The sequence below is a fragment of the Dryas octopetala genome, chromosome 8 (assembly GCF_963921425.1).
Source record: "Dryas octopetala chromosome 8, drDryOcto1.1, whole genome shotgun sequence".
Taxonomy (NCBI): Eukaryota; Viridiplantae; Streptophyta; class Magnoliopsida; order Rosales; family Rosaceae; genus Dryas; species Dryas octopetala.
The window spans coordinates 7,946,558-7,967,316 of record NC_141373.1 but is presented as its reverse complement, the minus strand read 5'-3'; the positions used below and the strand labels follow the sequence as shown (position 1 = coordinate 7,967,316).

The following is a 20,759-nucleotide window of genomic DNA, read 5'->3' as shown; positions in this document are numbered from 1 at the left end:
TTTCTATGGATTTCAAAAAATGCAACAGATTTGTAAAATAATAGATTGAGGACTCACAGAGCCCACAAGGATGAGGGAACCAACTTCTTCTTGCTTTCTTTGTAAATGGTGCGAATAGAGTTGGTTTTTTGGGTTTTTTTTTTAAAGGATTTTCCCAGAAAATCTAGGAAAGGAAAGAGAGAGAGAGAGAGAGAGAGAGAGAGAGAGAGGATGCGGTGCAATGGGGGCCAGAGGGAGGGGGAGGGTGGAGGCAGCAGGCCGGGGGTGGGCAATGGGGGGACCTCCCCTTTTAATTTTTTTCTTTTAGTTTTAGTTTTTTTTTTTTCAGTTTGTTTCTAATATTTTTCTTTTTAATTTTTTTTCAGTTTGTTTGTTTTAATGGACATAAATACCCCCATAAAAGTGGTTATGTGCGGTGCATATGATCACTTCTGTCAACTAACAGGATGAAAATTAACATTTGTATTGAATTGAAACACTTTGAAAGTTTGTGGGCAAATTTGTTACGTTTTAAAGTTTGTGGACTACTTTGAGACATAAGTAAAAGTTGGAGGATCAATTTTGTATTTAACCCTTAATTTTTTCTTCTTCCCTTTCTTTGATCTCACACATTGCTTCCTAGCCCTTAGATTCACATCAACCCATAAAAAATCCTTAAATTATAGCCATTTGTGCAGATTTAAAAAACAAATCAAGCTAGTTATGTTCTTCACCATTGTGTTCTTTGCAACTTGCGGCAGCGCTGTGTTCTGCAAAGAGAGAGAGAGAGATCGGCTGAGAGCGGCGGCATTGCGTTATGCAAAGTGAGAGCTCGAGCTGAGATCGGTGGATGAGTCTCCTTTTGATTTTTGAGGGTTCTTTATGTTTTTGAGGGAGGATGAGAGCAAATTAGCAGAGTGTTGAGAAATAGGTGTGGGAATTCCAGCCACTAACCCGATTGAGGAATTTAGGAATGTGCAGGGAAAAAAAATCGGGTGAAACCATTACCGACTTGCCTTCTATTGGCCTTATTGGTTGCCCGACTTGCAACCGACCCATAATAGTCGGGTCAGTTGGTGGTTGTTGAAAATAGTTAAATTCGGTTGACCGGGTGGGTTGGTTGATTGGTCGATATGGACTCGACCCGACCCATTCCCTGCCCCAGGTACTATTATCATCCCTTTTTTCTATTTTTCATCTGTCATTTAATTAAAATTTTAGTAAATTACCAAAAAGTCAATAAAAAATTTCAATATTATAAATAAGTCAATATAAAATTTCCTATCTCATATTAGTCAATGATATATTTTGTAAAATTACATTTTAGTCAATGATCCAGTCCATTTTAAACACTAAACCTAATCCACTTGATGATATCATATATTTTGACATATGAAAAATAGATAGACCTTGTGTGTCTACATTTCATTCGCCACTTGCCCACCAAGTAATCAAAAAAGAAAAAATTTCCTTAGTCCTTGAGTCCTTACTCCTTCACCAAGAATTTGAGCAAAATATGAGAGCCAAAAAACTTTCTAGTTTCTAGGCAAGAAGGAAAATAAAAGAGAACTGAAGAAGAATAACGTTGTTACTTCCCAAGCCACCCATACAAGTCCTCAGATATTTCCCTCCCAATCAAACAACAAAACCCACAACAAAACCATTTGTCTGTCTCATTGCTTATCAGCAAACGTGTACGGACACCACAAAAAATGGAGGGAGCAACTCTGCTTCGCTCTTCTCTCGCCTGCAGCAACAGGCTCTTCTTCTCCTTTCGCTCTTCTCGCCGTCTCTCTCGCTTTTCCTTACCATCGTGTCGTTCTTGCTCTTCTTCTTCTTCTTCTTCAGCTTCCGCTGCAAGAAACCACCGCCACTGTCCGATTCCCAACCCCACCAGACGCTCCCTGCTCCGCCGCCACAGCCGATTACTCCCCTCCTCCTCCTCCTCCTCCCCCAACTTCGCAAAGCAGCGCTTCTCTTCCCTCTCCCCACGCGCCATCGCCACTCCCCCCACTCACTCTCCACCAGGTACGCATTTCCGTCTCAAAACCCTAGCTCCCCTTTCCGTAATTTTGCGATTTTTAGCTTCCCTTTCTGTCATTTTGCGATTTTCAGCTTCCCTTTTTGTCATTTTTGCGATTTTTGATTTGGGCTTTTTGCGGGTGTAGAGTTTTCTGGGATGCAGGATGAGGTTGTAGACAAGCTCGGGTTCGAGAAGGTCTCCGAAGAGTTTATCGGAGAGTGTAAGTCGAAAGCTTTTCTCTTCCGGCACAAAAAGACCGGTGCCCAAGTCATTTCGGTGTCCAATGACGATGAGAATAAGGTTTTCGGCATTGTTTTCCGGACTCCACCGTGAGTACTCTTCGAAAGTCTCTTTTTTTATGTAATGGAGCTTAGCATTTACGAATTGGGATACTATATTTGCTGCCACTATTGCATAATAAATCAAACTGTTTGAAATTAATTGCAAAGGTCTTCTTGTTTATTTAATTGTTGATGCAGGAACGATTCCACGGGAATTCCACACATACTGGAACACAGTGTGCTGTGTGGGTCGAGAAAGTACCCCTTGAAAGAACCATTTGTGGAGTTGTTGAAAGGGAGCTTAAATACTTTTCTGAATGCATTCACATATCCTGATAGGACTTGCTACCCAGTTGCTTCCACAAATACAAAGGTAAAAACGAGTGGCAAAGTGGAAAGGAAAATACAATGTGGTCTATGTTGTATCTAACTGACTCTGTATTCTAAAACATGGTTTTCGTTTTTAAATCAGGATTTCTATAATCTTGTCGATGTATACCTGGATGCTGTCTTCTTTCCTAAATGTGTGGAGGACTTCCAGACTTTCCAGCAGGAGGGTTGGCATTATGAGCTCAACGATCCTTCCGAAGATATATCTTATAAAGGTTGCACATTTGATAGATGTGTCATGTTTCTTTTTAGAATTGCATTGCCTTTGGTATGAAACTAATTTCTTATTCGTCTTAAATGGTTCTTGTTCTCAATATCAGGAGTTGTTTTCAATGAGATGAAAGGGGTCTATTCCCAGCCTGACAATGTATTAGGGAGGGCAGCTCAACAGGCAAGTTTTCCTTTTTTATTTTTTCGAACTGTTTATTGTTTATGTTTCTAGAACTTTGGCACGTTTACATATAACTTCAACCATATATGACTTAATTCATTCCCTAGGTAGTCTTAATGTTTTGTACAGCCCAATGTGCTTATAATTTGAATGTCAAAGATTCCTGCTCAACTATGATTTCTCTTATTGATTCCAAATGAATCATACTGAGCTGCTCTCTCTCCGTTCCACTCTCTTCCTCTCGTATTTCCTCTCTTAAATGGTACTATAGAAATGTTAATCATTTACCAAATTTGTTTATTTTTTCTATATATGTTATTGCATGAACAACATACTCTAGCAGGGTTAATTCAAGTGCAACTAAATAACTTGTTGGGAAGTCATGCTGGGCTTACATTATAACACATAATTTAAGCTAAATGATTTATAAAACCAGATGTATACCAAAATTGATAAACATTATCATTATAAATTTTACAATTATGTTTGGTCATCAGTTATCACCTAATAAATAATATCTAGCTTCTAGCTGCGAATTTCATTACTATAATGATATCATTGGATTCATGAATGCTGGAGTTCATTGAGATCATTTTTTCTTGGTGTACAACCATCCATGTTACGGTTGTGTTAAGCTACACAATCATCTTCTATCATGGATGATTATAGTGCTTAAAATTGAAGGGCAAATCGCGTCTGTGAATGACTTGAATGCTATCAGTTTGGTTATTATGTTCACCAAGTATCTTTTTTTTTTTTTTTTTTCTCTTTTCAAAATACTTTTGAATAATACACCTGGTTTCCAGTTGTAATTGTTTCATGGACATTTGCTACAGGCTCTTTTTCCAGATAATACCTATGGTGTTGACAGTGGAGGTGATCCAAAAGTTATCCCAAAACTGACATTTGAAGAATTCAAGGTTTGTCTTGTTCACTAAGGAGGAGGAATAATTATTTAGTATGTCAGAATACTATGATAATCTTTCAGATTTTTATTTAGTATCTCATGCAAATGTGTGTGGATGTTTCTGCCAGATTGTCTGAATATTTTGGAATGTATGGGTATTCAATATATCTTAATTGTTTCATAAATAATATTTAATACAAAACTGTTTTTCTTTCTGAGAAATTACAGGAGTTCCACTGTAAATATTACCATCCCAGCAATGCCAGGATATGGTTTTATGGAGATGATGATCCAACTGAGCGCCTACGCATTTTGAGTGGTATTATATCAGACCTGCTCTTACACATACATACATGTGAATTACTTATTTTTGCCTTACATGTGAATTGGTCTTTTCCCTTAGAGGCGTGGGTGAGTTTCCAAAAATATAATTGACGAGAAGCTATAGTTCCAGAAAGAAACTGTTGACGATACTAATCTGGCCAGTTAAACCTCAGTTGCCTTAATGGATTTGTTTACTATATTTTATAATATCTTCTTTTGATGTACATTTAACAATTTTTCATTTTTTTTAAAACATGTAAATCACCAAATCTTCCCCCATTTCGGTTTTATAACCAATTTGTTTTGAAGAACTAAAATGTGGGTTACTAAACTAAGAGAACTGAATGAACAGCTGTTACAGCAATGCTGTTGTTCACTAACTGCGTTCATTTATGTCATTGCTTTTTCTATTTTAATGATATAAATGAATGATACAAATTTAAGATTGTGGAAGTTATATTATAAATCTGTAGTATCTTACTCTGTCTCTGTCTCTGTCTCTCACAGAGTACCTGGATATGTTTGATGCAAGTTCAGCACCAAATGAATCAAGGGTTGAACCACAAAAACTATTTTCAGAACCAATTAGGATTTCTGAGAAATATCCTGCTGGTGAAGGTGGTGATTTAAGGAAGAAAAACATGGTATCCCTCAATTGGTTGCTCTCTGATAAGCCTCTAGACTTGGAGACTGAGCTTACGCTTGGGTTTTTGGATCATCTTATGTTGGGAACTCCTGCTTCTCCATTGAGGAAAATCTTGTTGGAAAGTGGCTTGGGAGAAGCGATAGTTGGTGGTGGGGTTGAAGATGAACTCCTTCAACCTCAATTTAGTATTGGGTTGAAGGGTGTTTCTGAAGATGACATTCAAAAGGTAGAAGAATTAGTCATGAGTACACTTAAAAAATTAGCAGAGGAAGGTTTCGACACAGATGCTGTAGAAGCATCCATGAATACAATTGAGTTCTCTCTTAGGGAAAACAACACTGGATCATTTCCTCGTGGCTTGTCCTTAATGCTCCGATCCATGGTAAGATATAACCATCTTTAGTTTTGGTTTTTTCTTTTTTAATAAAAGTTTGCCATCTTTTTTGTCATTTATTCTTGATCATGAACTTAATATAACTTTTTTTTTAAAAGGGTAAATGGATATATGATATGGATCCCTTTGAGCCATTAAAGTATGAGAAACCTTTAACAGCACTAAAAGCCAGAATAGAAGAGGAGGGCTCTAAAGCTGTTTTCTCTCCTCTAATAGAGAAATTCATTTTGAACAATCCTCATCGAGTTGTGATAGAAATGCAGGTAATCATTTATATATTTTTTCACAAAACTTGCTTGCTGTTTTATTACTCCTAACAAGTAACTTCTTTCTCAGCCTGATCCAGAGAAAGCATCTCGTGATGAAGCTGCTGAGAAAGAAATTTTGGAGAAAGTTAAAGCAGGTATGACAGAAGAAGATCTTGCTGAGCTAGCACGTGCTACGCAAGAGCTGCGACTGAAGCAGGAAACTCCTGACCCACCAGAAGCTTTGAGAAGTGTTCCAAGCCTCTCCCTGCAAGACATTCCAAAGGAACCTACTCTTGTTCCGACAGAGGTTACTATCATCACCTTAAATTTCTGGTGTAAGTTTCCTTTTAGGTAGCTCCTAAAACAATAAAAAACTCCTATTTGTTAAATGTAGGTTGGGAATATCAATGGAGTTAAAGTGTTGCAGCATGACCTCTTCACAAATGATGTCCTTTACACTGAAGTTGTGTTCAATATGAGTTCACTAAAGCAAGAGCTTCTTCCTTTGGTACCTCTTTTTTGGTAAGATGTTGTCTTCAATACGAGTCACCGTAATTTCTTTATTATTATTGGTTTTGTTGTAAACATAACACGATGTACTCCAAATTAATTGTTCTTAAAAGGAAGGATTACTTATGAAGAACCTCAAAAATAGAGTTTTCTTCTTTGTTCTCCATGGGCTTGCGAGCATGCACTAAATGGCCCTGCCAATATTTATTTTCCGGTGATTTAACAATTTTATCCTAAAGTAACTGTACAAATTGATATTGAACCTCTCCTCTCTAGAAACAAATTAAAGCCCTACGACTGTAGCCTCTCAATTATCAAGGTAAAACGCACAATGGCTGAGCCTACGGTCTTTGGACCAAACTGCCATCTCCTCCCTCTTGGTCAGAGGTACTATTTCATTGTGTTAGTTTTAATTGCCTGTTACTTAATCCCCATTTGTGACCACCTCCCTCAGATTTGTCATTGAGCGAAACTAATTCCAGTGTCCTTTTTCCATTGAATCTTGTTTTATTAGTCTTTCAGTTAAGAAAAGCCTATGCTCAACTCATAAATCATGTCACTCTTAAGGGCAATGCTGTGATTTTTGTGGAACACCTGAGCTATAGTGATAATCTTCATGTTGGATATTTCAGAACATAAAACTTGTCCTCCCATTTTTGACACTCTTTTGGAGACTAATGAAAGTTTTCACATCCGATTACATAGGAATTATGGATAATTTTAGGACTGTATGCCTGGTTTACAAGAAACTTGTACGTAACTATTACTTTCTTTTATAAGTTATGGTTATTCTACATGCCAGTATACTGTTGTAGATAAATGTATATTTTTTATGCTGTAGACACACAAGACTGCATATTTCCATGTGAATACCCTGTGACTGTTGAATAAGACCCTCATTTCCATGTCCGCTAATCGTAGCGGAAAATTGTACGTATGAAAGAAAATACAATAATATGTAATAATCTTAACGGCAAAGCATCAATAGTGGTAGTAGTAGTTTCAGTGGCAGCAGTGGTAGTATGATAATTATGCACACTAATGAACTGCTTCTTTACTGATGTCAATACTGTAATAATGACAGTAATGTATGAACTATTAGTTGAGTTTCACATTTTGCTTCTTTAAAGAAGATTATTTTTTGGGATAAAAAGTTATTGAAAAGAAAATTAGATGTATTCTTTGACTATATAATGATCTTCGCAGTCAATCATTGCTGGAGATGGGTACAAAAGACTTGAGCTTTGTGCAACTTAATCAGTTGATTGGAAGGAAAACTGGAGGAATATCAGTTTATCCAATGACATCATCTGTACGGGGCAAGGTGGATCCCTGTAGCCATATAATTGTTCGAGGAAAAGCCATGGCAGGACGTGCTGAAGACCTATTTCATCTGGTATTTTTTTTTTTTCTTTTTCATTACAGAGTTAGCAAATGAGTTTTCCAGTTTTCATTACATATGGAATAAATTATGTGGAGTGGGCTTCATGTATGTGGGTGTGTTTAGAGAATTTAGTATGCTGTTAGTACTTCTTGCTCTTCACTTCTCAGTTTGGTTGCACAAAGGTGCAAGTTTCCAGGCTTTCCAATGATGGTTTACTGTGTGATCTACTTCTGGGACCATGTGTTGACAACAGTTCATCAGATGTGGGGAAATGTTTATGTACATAGGTGTACATCAGCACTAGAACAATAACTAAAAAGAACTATATTTGAATGATGAATGAAGATATCCATTTTCCTACTCATACTTATTATTATTATTATTATTATTATTTGGAAACACAAGCATTTAATTGAAAAACAGAAACTAATATTAAAGGAGATGGACAAGCAGTCCATTTAGCTCAAGCCACGTATGTGAGCAAACCCACAATACTGCAAATCTCTTGCCCAATCTTAAACGTTAGAGAACTTAAAGAAAAGATTGCTTTAGGTGGGGGATATTGGCCAAGTCAGTATGGGACACTCAGAATCTTTGCCTGTTCTTACATTATCTTAAGGGCTATAAGTAATTCTCTTGTTGCCATGCAAAATTTCCATTGTTCTTCATTAATCAGTTGGAAAAAAAAAATGATTAGGATTTGTTATCCTTTCTGTATAAGGATTCCCTTCCTTATGAACATGCTAAGAGACCTGTTTCATACTTATCCTTGTTTTTTTCTATGACATGGGGGGAGATTTCTTGGCATGCAATTGGTGTGCCATTACTGACTATATTTGTATCATTTTCCTCTATCTTATTAATTGAAATTGTAGATAATAGATTACGTTTTCATGTTATTGCAGGTCAACTGTGTTCTTCAAGAAGTCCAATTCACTGATCAGCAACGGTTTAAGCAGTTTGTTTCCCAAAGCAAAGCTAGAATGGAGGTATTCTATAAATTTTATTCAAAGAAAAATCTAACAGAACTGATCCTTAGCATTAATTATTAAAACTTAGGATTTATGTTACGTCTTTTTCAGAACCGATTGAGAGGTAGTGGTCATGGAATTGCTGCTACAAGGATGGATGCAAAGCTAAATGTCGCTGGGTGGATTTCTGAACAAATGGGTGGTTTCAGGTTGGACTGGAATTTTCATGTGATTGTCCTTAGGGCTTGTCTTGCATTTTCTACATTTTCCTGTGTCTACTCCTGTCTCTCTTAAGTGTACTTTCAGCAACATGGAAATATCATTTATGGCTTAGAGTTGGCAATGGCATTGAAATTAATTACATTTTTTTTTGTTGCCATTTTCAAGCTGTTGATTATATGCCTAGTTGAATATTTACAGATTTAGGTTCATTTCCAGGACCTTTCCATTTTAACTTTGTCATGTACCATCGTTCTATGCTGGTCTCTTTGAAATAAGGAATAATTTCTATAGGGTGACATCATAACCATCTTGATATGAATAATTTGGAAAGTTTTCAAATTTTTTGAAATTCTTTTCTTATAGTTATGGATAATTCTATGCTAAAAACTTAATGAGACCAATACAGTTTCTGATACAGTTTGTATATTCTGTCTACTTAGTTATTTGGAGTTTCTACAAGCTCTTGAAGAGAAAGTTGATCAAGACTGGGATGGAATTTCTTCATCTCTTGAGGAGATTCGCAAGTCCGTACTCTCTAGGGAAGGTTGCTTAATTAATATGACTGCTGAAGGGAAGAATCTTACCAACTCTGAGAAGTTTGTTAGCAAATTTCTGGATTTGCTGCCTGGCAACTCTCCCGTTTCAACACCTACTTGGAATGCTCGTCTGCCTTCAGAAAATGAAGCCATCATAATACCTACTCAGGTTAAAATAAAAGTCTTTTTTCTGTATGGTTCCTTTATGCATATTTTATGGAGTACTTATTCTAAACTCTTACCATCTACAGGTTAATTATGTTGGAAAAGCAGCTAACATTTATGACACTGGTTATCGGCTTAATGGGAGTGCATATGTTATCTCCAAACACATTAGTAATACATGGTTGTGGGACCGTGTGCGAGTTAGTGGTGGAGCATATGGAGGTTTTTGTGACTTTGATAGTCACTCAGGTAAAACTTTGCTCTTTATTATGTTTTCATGGAGTTTTAATTGCTGTCTGAACCTAACATTATGAAAATTTGTGTAGGAGTATTTTCCTTCTTATCTTATCGGGATCCCAACTTGTTAAAGACACTTGATGTATATGATGGAACTGGGGATTTTCTACGTCAATTAGAAATGGATGATGATACTCTTACAAAGGCCATTATTGGGACAATTGGAGATGTTGATTCGTACCAGCTTCCTGATGCCAAAGGTTATAGTAGGTATGTGAACATCATTTATTGTTTTTTGGGAGAGTGGAGATACACAAGGGAACAAGAAGAAAAAAAAAAGTAATGTTTTACCTGTATATGACTCTTGATGGAAACAATTAAGAATATGTAACATCAAGCGACAGAAGTTCATTTCAGCATATATGATTCCTTTTCCGTCGCCCTTTTCCTTTTTTTTTTTCCTGCAGTTTATTGCGGCATTTATTGGGAGTCACAGAAGAAGAAAGGCAGAGGAGACGAGAAGAGATATTGTCAACCAGGTATAGATGCTGTTAATTGATTAATGATTTGACCTGATATTCAAATTGTAAGGCATGCCAAGGATTGACACTACGTACTAAGGCAGTGCAATTGAAGAAGCAACCATTATTGTGATCCCATCATTGTCATTTTGATTAATTTGCCCTTTGAAAAATTTTAAAGTGATACTTCCGCAAAAAACTAGATTAGAACAATAGAGAAGGAAATTTGAGGCAAAGGCTAAATTAGAATAATAGAGAAGGAAATCTGAGTGTTCTACTTGCTAACCTGACCTAGGTTAATTAAATTTTACAACTTATATTTATCCAAGTGAAGTAGCATGATCTTCAATATTTTTCCTTCATTTTTTGGCTATAAACAGCTCACATGATGCTTGCTTTATTATCGTTAATAAGAGTAAATGTTTTATTTCCATATTTAGATTCTTGTATGAAAAACATAACATTGTTTGAGGTGCATGCCTGGGTAGATTTTACCTAGTTCAATATTTTACTTGTTCATTCTTTGTCCTGCAGCGTGAAGGACTTCAAGGAATTTGCTGATGCAATTGACGCTGTCAAAGACAAAGGGGTTGCGGTTGCAGTGGCATCTCCAGATGACGTTGATGCAGCACAAAAGGAGCGATCTAACTTCTTTCAAGTGAAGAAGGCCCTCTAAGACCTCTCAGAAAATGCTACAAAGATAGGCATTCCTGAAACACTGATTCCTATTATACAACTAGGGACGCCCAATGTGTTGTTTAATTTTACCCTCTTTACATAGAAAGCAATACATACAGTGATAGTAGAATAGAGAATAAATTTTGGAGCATGCTTGAGCATTGTGTTCCATGTCAAGCTATTGAAATTGTGTTCTTAACATTAAACAGTGCCCACCAATTCTTTTGACCATTTACATGTGAGTGGAATGACTTTTCATTTTCCTCTCCATTATACATTTTTACAATACAAAAGCTTTGCTTATTGGTTCAACAATTTATGCCTGTAATATTTTGATCAACTCATTTATGCCTTGTTATTGAGAGATGTGGATTCTTCTTATGTGATCTGGTGACGCACATTTACAGAGTTAGCAGGAGTCCCCTGCCTCCTACAACTTGGTTTTCTTAACACAGTTTGTATCTTGTATTGGGGCCTCTGAGCAGTTCCTACTCTTTTTCTTTCAGTGCTAGGAAGTTTTTCTCTTCATGCTACCTATAAAAAAATATATACCTAATAAGATTTTGAATTAGATTTTGTTATACATTGCCCTTGTCCCATAGGTATGATCAAGTTCAAAGTTCTGCCTTTGATAGATGGGTCACAAATTCAGTTCAAGAAGGGGATTGTGCGCAATGGATGATTACATTCCTTATTGTGTAGCCTACTATCATAGTTTAACAAAAAAGAACAATGCAAAGCGCTAAATCCTGTCATCGCTATGTGATATAACTCGATATAATCAGGGTTAGGCCAAAGACAGGTCATCTCACAATGGGCAAGTTGGCATTGGGGAAAGAATTGATGGTATTAACTCTAGGGGTATTGTGCCTCATCAGTGCTGTTTGAGTCTTGTTGATCTGTCCAAATGTTTGTGATTGTGCAGTTATTAGCTGCGACCCTATAAGAAGAGAATGCAGCTTCTGCCACCTGAAAACTAGTGTATGGGCAGAGGTCCAGTTTTTGTTGCTGAAATTATATTTATGCTATGCTATTCATTAAAATTTCATCTACTTTCTTTTCCCACCATGATTGTATGTTGTTCAGTTGTTCCTCCCACTATTGTGACTATTGATTCTAAGGTACATTGGGCAATGTCATCTGTCTTGATTATATATTTGCCTTCTTTTCTCACAAGAAGCTCTTCAATGAACATTGTGTTATCTTACAGAGCTCGCTTTTTTCCTTTTACATATAAAGCTTAGACTCACTTACCTCTCAAATAGATATGATAATTCCTCATGAAATGGTGTAATGTTATATTATGGGTCTTGACAAAATCTAGCATGCAATCTCTGAATGCTCTTTATTACAGCTGGCTACTCTCATTCGATTATGTAACTACCTCAGTTGGTGTCAGTCTCCCTTATGGAAAGAGCTGTTGCCTCTGTGTTGTATGTCCTCTGACTCCTCTCCTTTCTTTCTTTTTTACTTAGAAAGAAGCCACAATAAATATTGGCGCATGCAGTTCCAGCTCCCAATACAGTTAACATTTCAGTACTTCTGTAAACTCACCAATCACCATTATGCATCAATCAGTGAATTCAGGATTTCTGTTGCACAATTATTACTTCATTGTACTAGATTCCCAAGCCCAGGACACAGGACATGAGTAGCTAACCCCAGGCCTATACAACCAAGGTACTGCTTCTTGCTTGGGCTTTGCAAGCATATAGCTTATTAGCTAATGGACCTAGGAGGCTAGGATTCTAGGAAGATGGTGGTCCAGTGGTCCAGTCACTAGATGATTATAGACATACACAAAGCTGAGCAAGAAGCTGATATTACGGTTACTCTCGAGTAAAAGAGTTGAGTACGTACCCATCTCAATTCTCACACCCAACATTCCTGTGGAGCTGTGGTCCTAAATAAAAAATTATTCACTCACTCACTCAGCTAGCATATATGACACAGATCGACCTAACATTATTCACTCACTCAAGTAGTGGCAATGACATTCAAGTTCGACTTTCACTTGTTTGCTAAGTTTGCTTTAAACCCAACAGCTACAATCTGCAGGTTATAACGTCCCAGTGAACCCATACATGCATAGCAGTAATTTTGCAACTCTGTTGTTACCATCCAGCTAGCTAGGTATTATGAAATTGAAATTTTGAAATCGAATGTGTACTAAAATGTAGCATTTTAGGTGTATTGCATGTGCAGTTACATATGTTGGTCTCAAACCTCAATCCTCATACATTATGGCTACAGAAAGCTACGAGTCCTGGCCATGGGTGTTAATGAAGCTACCACTTCACTGTCACAGTCACAATGGCATACATACACATGCATATATACGCACACATCAAAATATTTTCTTGTTAAATAGTCTAGTAATACAAAGTGTTATAATAAGATGTTTATGTCGTCTAATTCACATTACCCTATACATGTACTTAACGTGACATTGAACACCTCCAAGATGGACTAACAAAGACGGTACTATTGGTGAGACTAGAAGATGGGATTGATATTAATTAAGTGGGCAATTCTGTGACCTCACACATAGAGATCATTAGATCTACACTGAGAGGTCCAACTTTTACAGAGCGACAAACAAATCTTACATGATCAATAATATGAGCATATTGAATTTGGTAGCCAGGTCCTACACCACTCAATACACAGTTCATAAGATGGTACGTACTAACGACTACTGCTAGCTTGAAATTAAGTTGAAAGAAAGAGAAGTAATAATTTGAATGTGGGCATATATGGATGTATCAGTATCACCATCTTGGCTGGGTTTTGGTCCCATTGCTTCAAATGCAACCTTGTACTAATGGCAACATCAATTTGAGAGAGTGTGTCGTGTGGGGACGAATTAAATTTGATTGCTACTCATTTTCAAATCAATTCACCTTTGGATTTGGACTTTTTGCTCACTACTTTTAATTTTCATGGCGTATTATAAATTCAAAAGTGACGAAAAGAAAGTGGTGGATTCCTAATTAACTTGTTGGCTGTGTGTGAGGTTACACTCGTAGATTTATAACCTTTGAATTTGTAATATATAAGAGGAAATTTCAAGTGAGTATCTGACCTTCAATTCATTGGTCAAGATCATTCATATTTTAGGACTTCTTTCAATAGTCTTTCTTGCAACGAAATCAGTAAAATCATTTTATTTTTTATCTAACAAATGTACAGTTTAGGTGATCGAATAGTAACAATAAACAATTTCGGTCATTCGAAATTCATCCTCACTTGAAGCTTCTTTCCCTCAATGACTAGGATCTAAAAACTAAGTATAAAACATGATTGAGATAACTTTGGTGTAAACTTAGAAGGGTACATTTTGTGGTTCATAAAAAAAACGAAGGGTGCATTTTGTTGTTCATAAAAAAAGGGTACATTTTGTTAGAGGTGGTAATTCGTGTTAGTGAGTCTTGTTCGTATTAATTACTAACCAATCTTAACTCAACTCGTTTAATTAATCGTGTTGAATGACTTAACTCTAATCCAACTTAGAGTTGACCTATATATAACTTTTTATATAAATATTTAAGGTTTTTTTTTCTTAAAAATCTAAAACGAAAAATACCCTGATTGACCAGCCCACCTGTAAAAACACACTGATAGGCCAGTTCACTTTAATGAGCCGAGCGCTCGGCACCTTCACCGAGCACTCGACATGGTCACCGAGTGCTCTGCAAAATGTCATTGTGCGCTCGAAAATTGTCATTGTCAGATAGTGACAATCATTGTTACTATGCGACAGTAGTTATTTAAATTACAAAAACACCCTATAGATTGTCACTGTCACACAGTGACAATTTGCCCTTAAAAAAAAAAAAAAACACTCATCGAGGGCTCCGCGCAAAAAATACGGAACAAAACATAACGTGGACTTAATTTGTACAAAGTAGACCTATTCATCATTCAAACTTTTTAGGTGGATTTGTTTATCACTAAAGGTTATAAAATGAACTTTAAAGTAATTTACTTAAAGATTTAATTATTTTCTTTATTTTTAAACCAAAACTATCACTTATGCAACACTTGTGATATTAACAAAATCATAAAACTCTAAATTCTTAATAACTCTTGCAATAAATATAAAAAATGAGAAAAATTACTCATTTTCTTCATATGATACTAGTCAAACATATTTAACGTATCATAATCGTGTTACACATGTTTGACACTAATCCGATCTGTTTATTATTCGTGTTTAACATATCATGTCAATATCGTGTTCATATCAAAAAATTGTCAATTATAACCCACTAACTTCGTGTCATGTCAAATATTATTACATATACTATACATTTTGTCCCATTTGAAGTCATCTTTTATCGTTTAATCAAAAATCGAATAGTTGGTAACTTGATACCAATTTACTATGCTTTTTAAATATTTTCACTTTTGCTTATATAGATTGATCTGAGGGCAACTTCAACCGATTTTTAAATTTGGCAAACTATACTCTCCAAATGTTCTGGAGCTAGTACACAGAAACCAAGACTAAAAAAATTGGAGATTGGTTTGGAGATACTATCTAATTTTAAAGAAGTTACCATTTATTTTTTATTTTTTTAATATTACCCTTACTTCATGTTTTTTACTAAAAGTTTGAATGGCAACACATAAAACAGATAAGCAGCCGAGTTTTATTGGATAAGATGGTTTAGCAAACTAGTTAAGACGACTCTGAACCAAACAAACATTTGTTTACTGACGATTTGTTCAGCTTAAAAAATTCAATTTTTTATCATATCTTTTTATAGTTAACTAAAAATAATTCATTTATTGTAACCATTATGATAAAAAGTAAACATACCATCAAAAAGACCTCAATAGAATAGAATAATGAGACTACTATTGAATATGTATATAAATATTTTGAGTTATTATTTAACTATTACATTAATATGCACACTAAATGAATTATTAATACAAAAATAAATTTCAAAATTTTAGAATTTCAAACGATGTAAAAAATTAAAAATGCTTTATTTATTCATATTTGGCCAAACGCTAAATCACATTTATTAATAAGTAGGATGTGTCAATAAAAAAATAAAAAAAGGTATGATGTGAAAAATAACCGCTATATTAATTACACACAAGCACAGTAGGACAACTAAAATGCATTACTTTATTATTCATCACAATATTTTATTTTATTTTTCATATTTATTGGAATTACAGAGGACAGAGGGTATATAAATTTGGGATTAAAAGCAGAAGTGGGTAAATAAATTTCCGAAAACGGCATAGAAAACCTGCGTTTTGGTGGAAGCGTAAAAGCCATAAATGTATTTTGGTGAAGCGCCGAGATGTTCGTAACGGCACCGTTGGCGTTCCCCTGTCACCCTTTTACCCATTCACCAGCAGCAGCAGGACCACATTTAAAACCAATAATAACATCTACTACACCCGATCCCACCACCAAATTTATTTTTTGTTTTAATTTAAAATTTAAATCTATTTAACGAAATCTGAACCGTCCAACAAATCACTCCCTCAACATCCCTCTTGGATCTCCCACTTTTTTCTCACGCTCTCTCTCTCTCTCCTCGCTTTCAAACCCAAAAATAGCAAAAAGAGAGAGAAGCACACACACTGTGTGCGTGTGCGTGCACTGCGAGCGAGAGAGAGAAATGGGCGACTGTAAGCGAATGGCGGCCATGGACGCCTCCACCACAGCTGCAAATGGCGTCTCCAAGAGGAGGAAAATCACTGCTTCGCCTCCGCACAGACAATACTCACAGCCGCTAACAATGTGTCAGCTCCAAAACTCCATGGATTCCTGCTCGAGCTTCTGTTCTGATCACTCTCCGCCGCCCGCGTCTTGCTGCTCCAGCAACGAGTTCAACGACGTCGTCTTCGACGGAAAGCTGGTTCTAGATCTGGAGGAGGAGGTGAATCTCAATTCCTTTACTCATAGTGAGCTTCAGATATTTTTCTTTCTGTTCGAATACTGGGGAAAAGGTGCAAAACCAGCGGAAACAGTTAAATTTTTTGCTATTCCGTTGGATTTTCTTAGCAAACAAACAGAGGCTTAGTTTTAACTTGAAATTTTCTCTTTTTTCCTTTTCCTTCAATTTTACGTTTCTCCTTCGATTTTATTGCTCCATTTAATTTATTACTATTTAAATTTCAAATTCATTTTCACTTCTGAAACTTAAATGTACACTATCCACTATTGCAGGCCAAGAGCTTTGAAACCGTCTACTCAACCCCTACCGACAATAAATTCAGGTTTAATTTCACTTCACATTCCTCAATTTGTCTCTTCAATTTCTCCAAGCGAAACGCTAACTCTCTTTGTTTCCTCACTCTATTTTAACAATTTCTGGTTCGTTATATAATCAGCAGGGAAACGACGCCGTCGAGCGAGCTGTGCTTGGAATCGGACGAAATGGACTCATCGCCGGCGCCGGCAGCGTCTCTCCCTCGGAGACTCCCGGCGAGAATCGAAGTTCCGAGCGAGGAGATCGATGAGTTCTTCGCCACGGCCGAGAAGTACGAGCAAAAGCACTTCACAGAGAAGTGAGTGTCCTTTTCTTTTTTCGTAATTTTTTTTCTTTCTTTTTCTGTGTCATAGTGCGCAGGATAAGCCACGTACCGTCTCGTGTACTACTCCAAAGGCGCATTTTAGCAGTGAATGGGAATCGGAACGAACCCTAACTAACTAACAACTTTCCCTCTTTCCCTTTTTGATTTGTTAAATTTTGGTTTTGCTGATTCGGTGGGTGCTTGGTTGCAGGTACAACTTTGATTTTGTCAAGGACGTGCCTTTGGAGGGTCGGTACCAGTGGGTTCGTTTGAAGCAATAAACACCAAGAAGAACAAGTTAGCTAGAGAGAGAAAGAGAGAAAGAGCAAGAATGGGGGGTGATGGTAAACTGACACTAGGTAGGACGGACAGAGAGTTGCATGCAACTTATATATATCTTATGCTTTTGTTTTGGAGAAGACTGAAGAGTACTACTACTACTACTGGGTAGTGAGTATAGTGCATGGCGGTTTGTTTGGGTTTATTGTACAGCTTTCTTTTATGTCTCTAGCTACCACTACTACTAATATTATTGGAAGCTTCTAATTCCTCTGCAAATTTCTAATATATATTTTGCAACAAGCAATTCCCACATTTGGAGCCCTAATTTTAATACCCAGTAATTAATTTTATTTTTGTTATTCTTTTTTGGGGGTTTTCTTGTTTGGACAAATATTGCATTGGCATTGAGCCATTGAATAATGGCATTTTGGTTTGGTCATTGGTGCTTGAAAAAAGTGTTTTTTGTTTGGGTCTATTTTGGCTGTTGTGGTGATGAATCTCCTCTTTCTCCCTATTTTGATCTGTTTTTTGCTCAGCTTTGCTTTTTAATTGCAGGCCGTTGTTGTGTTACTGGTTACTCTCTGCCTGCCCTTTTCTTATCCTTTGTTTGCTTTCACCCTTTGCGCTGAGCCTTTTTCCTTTTCCGAATATGCTTTTTTCATGTAATGGGTAATGATTCGTTTTCTGTTGCTTAGAGTGGGGACCAACCAAGACCACCTAGCTTAGCTAGGTGCCACTAGAAAAAAAAAGGGAACCCCCATATTATATTGCAGGTTTCTCCTTTTTGAAGGCCGGCATATGTGAATCAATATATTTATTGCAATTTTTTATGCCTAGGTACTTTGGTAGAATGGTTTTGGATATTGAATCTAAATTCAAGGTTTGGCTTCTTTGTTAATTTCAATATTAAAGCAAAAAAATTAAAAAGTCCAGTTGGTAAGGTTAAGGCTACTTGCCAACTTAAATGTGAGTAAATTATATACTCATTGTTAACCTGCACAAATGGTTCATCAATAAGAAGCAAACAATGAGAGCAGATTCATTAGGTCGTACTGAGATTATAAGTTGAAAGTTTAATTTAAGATTTTTTTAACTATTAAAAAAGCTTTGTAAAATATTTAGTAGAGTCAATATTATCACGTGACAAAAAGGGTATCATAAATATCTTTCGATACTTGTAAAGTGAAACATAGGTAACAAGTGTATTTATTGTAAACGTTACTTACATTTATTTTGATGGGGAAAAGGGGGGCACATTGAGTTACTGTGTAGTATGTACAATGGGAGTGTGGGGGCGTTTAATACTTTAATATGTAGTGCGATGGAGTGAAGCCCAAGAAAGGATACAAACTAGAAAAGAAAAAGAGGAAGGCAGCTGGAACTTGGAAGTGTAGTTTTGAAACGGTTTGAGGCAAGTGTTAGAGCGAAAAGGTGAACACAAAATATTCGTTCTGAGGTTGAAAAAATCACACATACAAATACAACAACACACAGACACTCACTCACAGTCTCACACTCTCTCACTCAGCCTTTGTCTCTGCACACACAGAGGGATAAGAAAAGGGTGGCAGAGGCCATTGTCGGTACAAAAGCAAGAGGTACAATGCACATTGACATGATTGTCCACGTGTTCAAACGCAGTCATTCCAGTCTCAATCCCTTGTGGGGTTCCCATTTCCAAACGCAGCCAAATTATCTTGTGTTTGAGTCATTTCTCACTTTCATCTATATGATTTGAAGAGTTTTGGTTATTTCTCTATAATTTGTTTTGTTTTAGAATTAAGATCAAATTTTTAAAATTCTTTCATTCTTTTACAATTTGATGACATTGCAAGTTTGCAACTTTCCACTCCAAATTTACGTGAAATAACTAAACTATTCATACTTATGCTAATATAGAAAGATGACGTATTTTTACATTATCAAATTGTCAAAAGTTGAGGAATTTTATGAATTTGACATTGATTGCAAACTAAAATAAATAGAAGAGATTTGAGAAAATTCTACAATGGAAACACTTTTGATCATTGAATATTTGGATGTCGAAAAAACTCACATATTCTTTAACACATTATATACAGTGGCTGTAAAATAAAAGTTCTCATTCTCAAAATTTTGAGCTGCAAAAATCAAAGTGAAAATTTGCCAAATCATATGAACAAAAGACGTAGTTTGGAAAAAGAATATTCAAAGAAAAAAGGGAAGGAGAGGGCTTCACGTGCAATAGTGGAGTGGTGGTTTGCTTTGGATCTGATGCACATTATTTTTAATGCTTAGTCAGAGGGAAAAGTGAGAAAGAGAGAGAGAGAGAGGTGTAGAATACTAGAATGTTGCTTGCTTATTAAATTGACTCTGGTTTCGATTTGTGTGTTTCTTACCCTTTTTCCTTTCTTTACGAAACTGATTAGGATGCTTACAAGGGAATTTACTTGTTCAAGATTTGAGGATTTCCGTGTTAGTTTTTTGGTATGGTAAAGTTCAAGCACACTGCACACTGCACACCCCACCTCTACTTCAGCATTACAACTAATTTATTACTTCTCATAATTTGGAAAGTGGTATTGCTACATCCTTTCTCTCATACATTTTAGCATTAATTAGGTGTTGTTTATGTCATTCATTAAGCATGTGTACGTGGATCGTTATTGAGGTGAATATCTACGGTTGGTCTAGTAGTAAGACAGTGACTATGGGATGATGATGTAAAAACTTTGACAATTTTTAATTTAGCGATATAAAATTAAGTATAAAATGAATTGTAAATTCAAATATTTTAAAATTTAATTCTTATGAACGCAAAAATATTATCATTTATTCTACTTTAAAACGCATTACAAAGTACAAACAATCATTTGTACACGTGTTACTACAAAAAATATGATCAAAGCCCGATTGGCGGCTACAAAAGGGGTGGCAATTTGGAACTTTAGTGTATATTGCCCAATTGCCACCTATTTTTGTTAAAATAGAGACACTTTAGTCCCTATTGCTAATTGCCACTCCTTTTATAGCCGCTAATCATTAGTAGGCTTTGCTTATATTTTTTGTAGTGTGTGGACAATTAAATTTGTTTTAACATTATAAAGAAATCCCATAACTATATTTTTTACCGAGCAAATTGCTA

The 20,759-nt window shown here is 36.1% G+C and overlaps 2 protein-coding genes across 3 annotated transcripts; both read left to right on the top strand.

Annotated features, from left to right (window-relative positions):
* Positions 1-1,572: 1,572 nt before the first annotated feature.
* Positions 1,573-11,077, top strand: LOC147276785 (presequence protease 1, chloroplastic/mitochondrial-like). The gene is made up of 19 exons (XM_086253193.1): positions 1,573-2,007; positions 2,148-2,331; positions 2,482-2,656; positions 2,756-2,888; positions 2,994-3,064; positions 3,901-3,984; positions 4,200-4,290; positions 4,803-5,323; positions 5,434-5,598; positions 5,672-5,890; positions 5,978-6,105; positions 7,300-7,489; positions 8,383-8,466; positions 8,560-8,657; positions 9,111-9,375; positions 9,458-9,620; positions 9,698-9,878; positions 10,076-10,147; positions 10,664-11,077. The coding sequence occupies exons 1-19, from the start codon at positions 1,692-1,694 to the stop codon at positions 10,803-10,805; spliced, it is 3,282 nt and encodes a 1,093-aa protein (XP_086109319.1). The 5' UTR covers positions 1,573-1,691; the 3' UTR covers positions 10,806-11,077.
* A 5,256-nt stretch (positions 11,078-16,333) lies between these two features.
* On the top strand, positions 16,334-17,947 carry ICK5 (Cyclin-dependent kinase inhibitor family protein). 2 transcript variants are annotated; one of them, XM_086254936.1, is made up of 4 exons: positions 16,334-16,716; positions 17,007-17,056; positions 17,174-17,347; positions 17,565-17,947. In XM_086254936.1, exons 1-4 carry the CDS (start codon positions 16,456-16,458, stop codon positions 17,632-17,634), a joined length of 555 nt encoding a protein of 184 aa, XP_086111062.1. In that variant the 5' UTR covers positions 16,334-16,455; the 3' UTR covers positions 17,635-17,947. The 2 variants fall into 2 exon arrangements, with proteins under 2 accessions (XP_086111062.1, XP_086111061.1); XM_086254935.1 differs by having other exon boundaries at positions 17,171-17,347.
* Positions 17,948-20,759: the final 2,812 nt, after the last annotated feature.

What these genes read in the sequence shown, in the direction of transcription:
- LOC147276785 (XM_086253193.1), top strand. Translation starts at nt 1,692, where the DNA reads ATGGAGGGAGCAACTCTGCTTCGCTCTTCTCTCGCCTGCAGCAACAGG. An exon ending in TTGCTTCCACAAATACAAAG is followed by an intron (nt 2,657 to 2,755) that starts GTAAAAACGAGT and finishes TTTTTAAATCAG; the next exon opens with GATTTCTATAATCTTGTCGA. An exon ending in TGACATTTGAAGAATTCAAG is followed by an intron (nt 3,985 to 4,199) that starts GTTTGTCTTGTT and finishes GAGAAATTACAG; the next exon opens with GAGTTCCACTGTAAATATTA.
- ICK5 (XM_086254935.1), top strand. Translation starts at nt 16,456, where the DNA reads ATGGGCGACTGTAAGCGAATGGCGGCCATGGACGCCTCCACCACAGCT. An exon ending in TTCTAGATCTGGAGGAGGAG is followed by an intron (nt 16,717 to 17,006) that starts GTGAATCTCAAT and finishes CCACTATTGCAG; the next exon opens with GCCAAGAGCTTTGAAACCGT. An exon ending in CAAAAGCACTTCACAGAGAA is followed by an intron (nt 17,348 to 17,564) that starts GTGAGTGTCCTT and finishes GCTTGGTTGCAG; the next exon opens with GTACAACTTTGATTTTGTCA.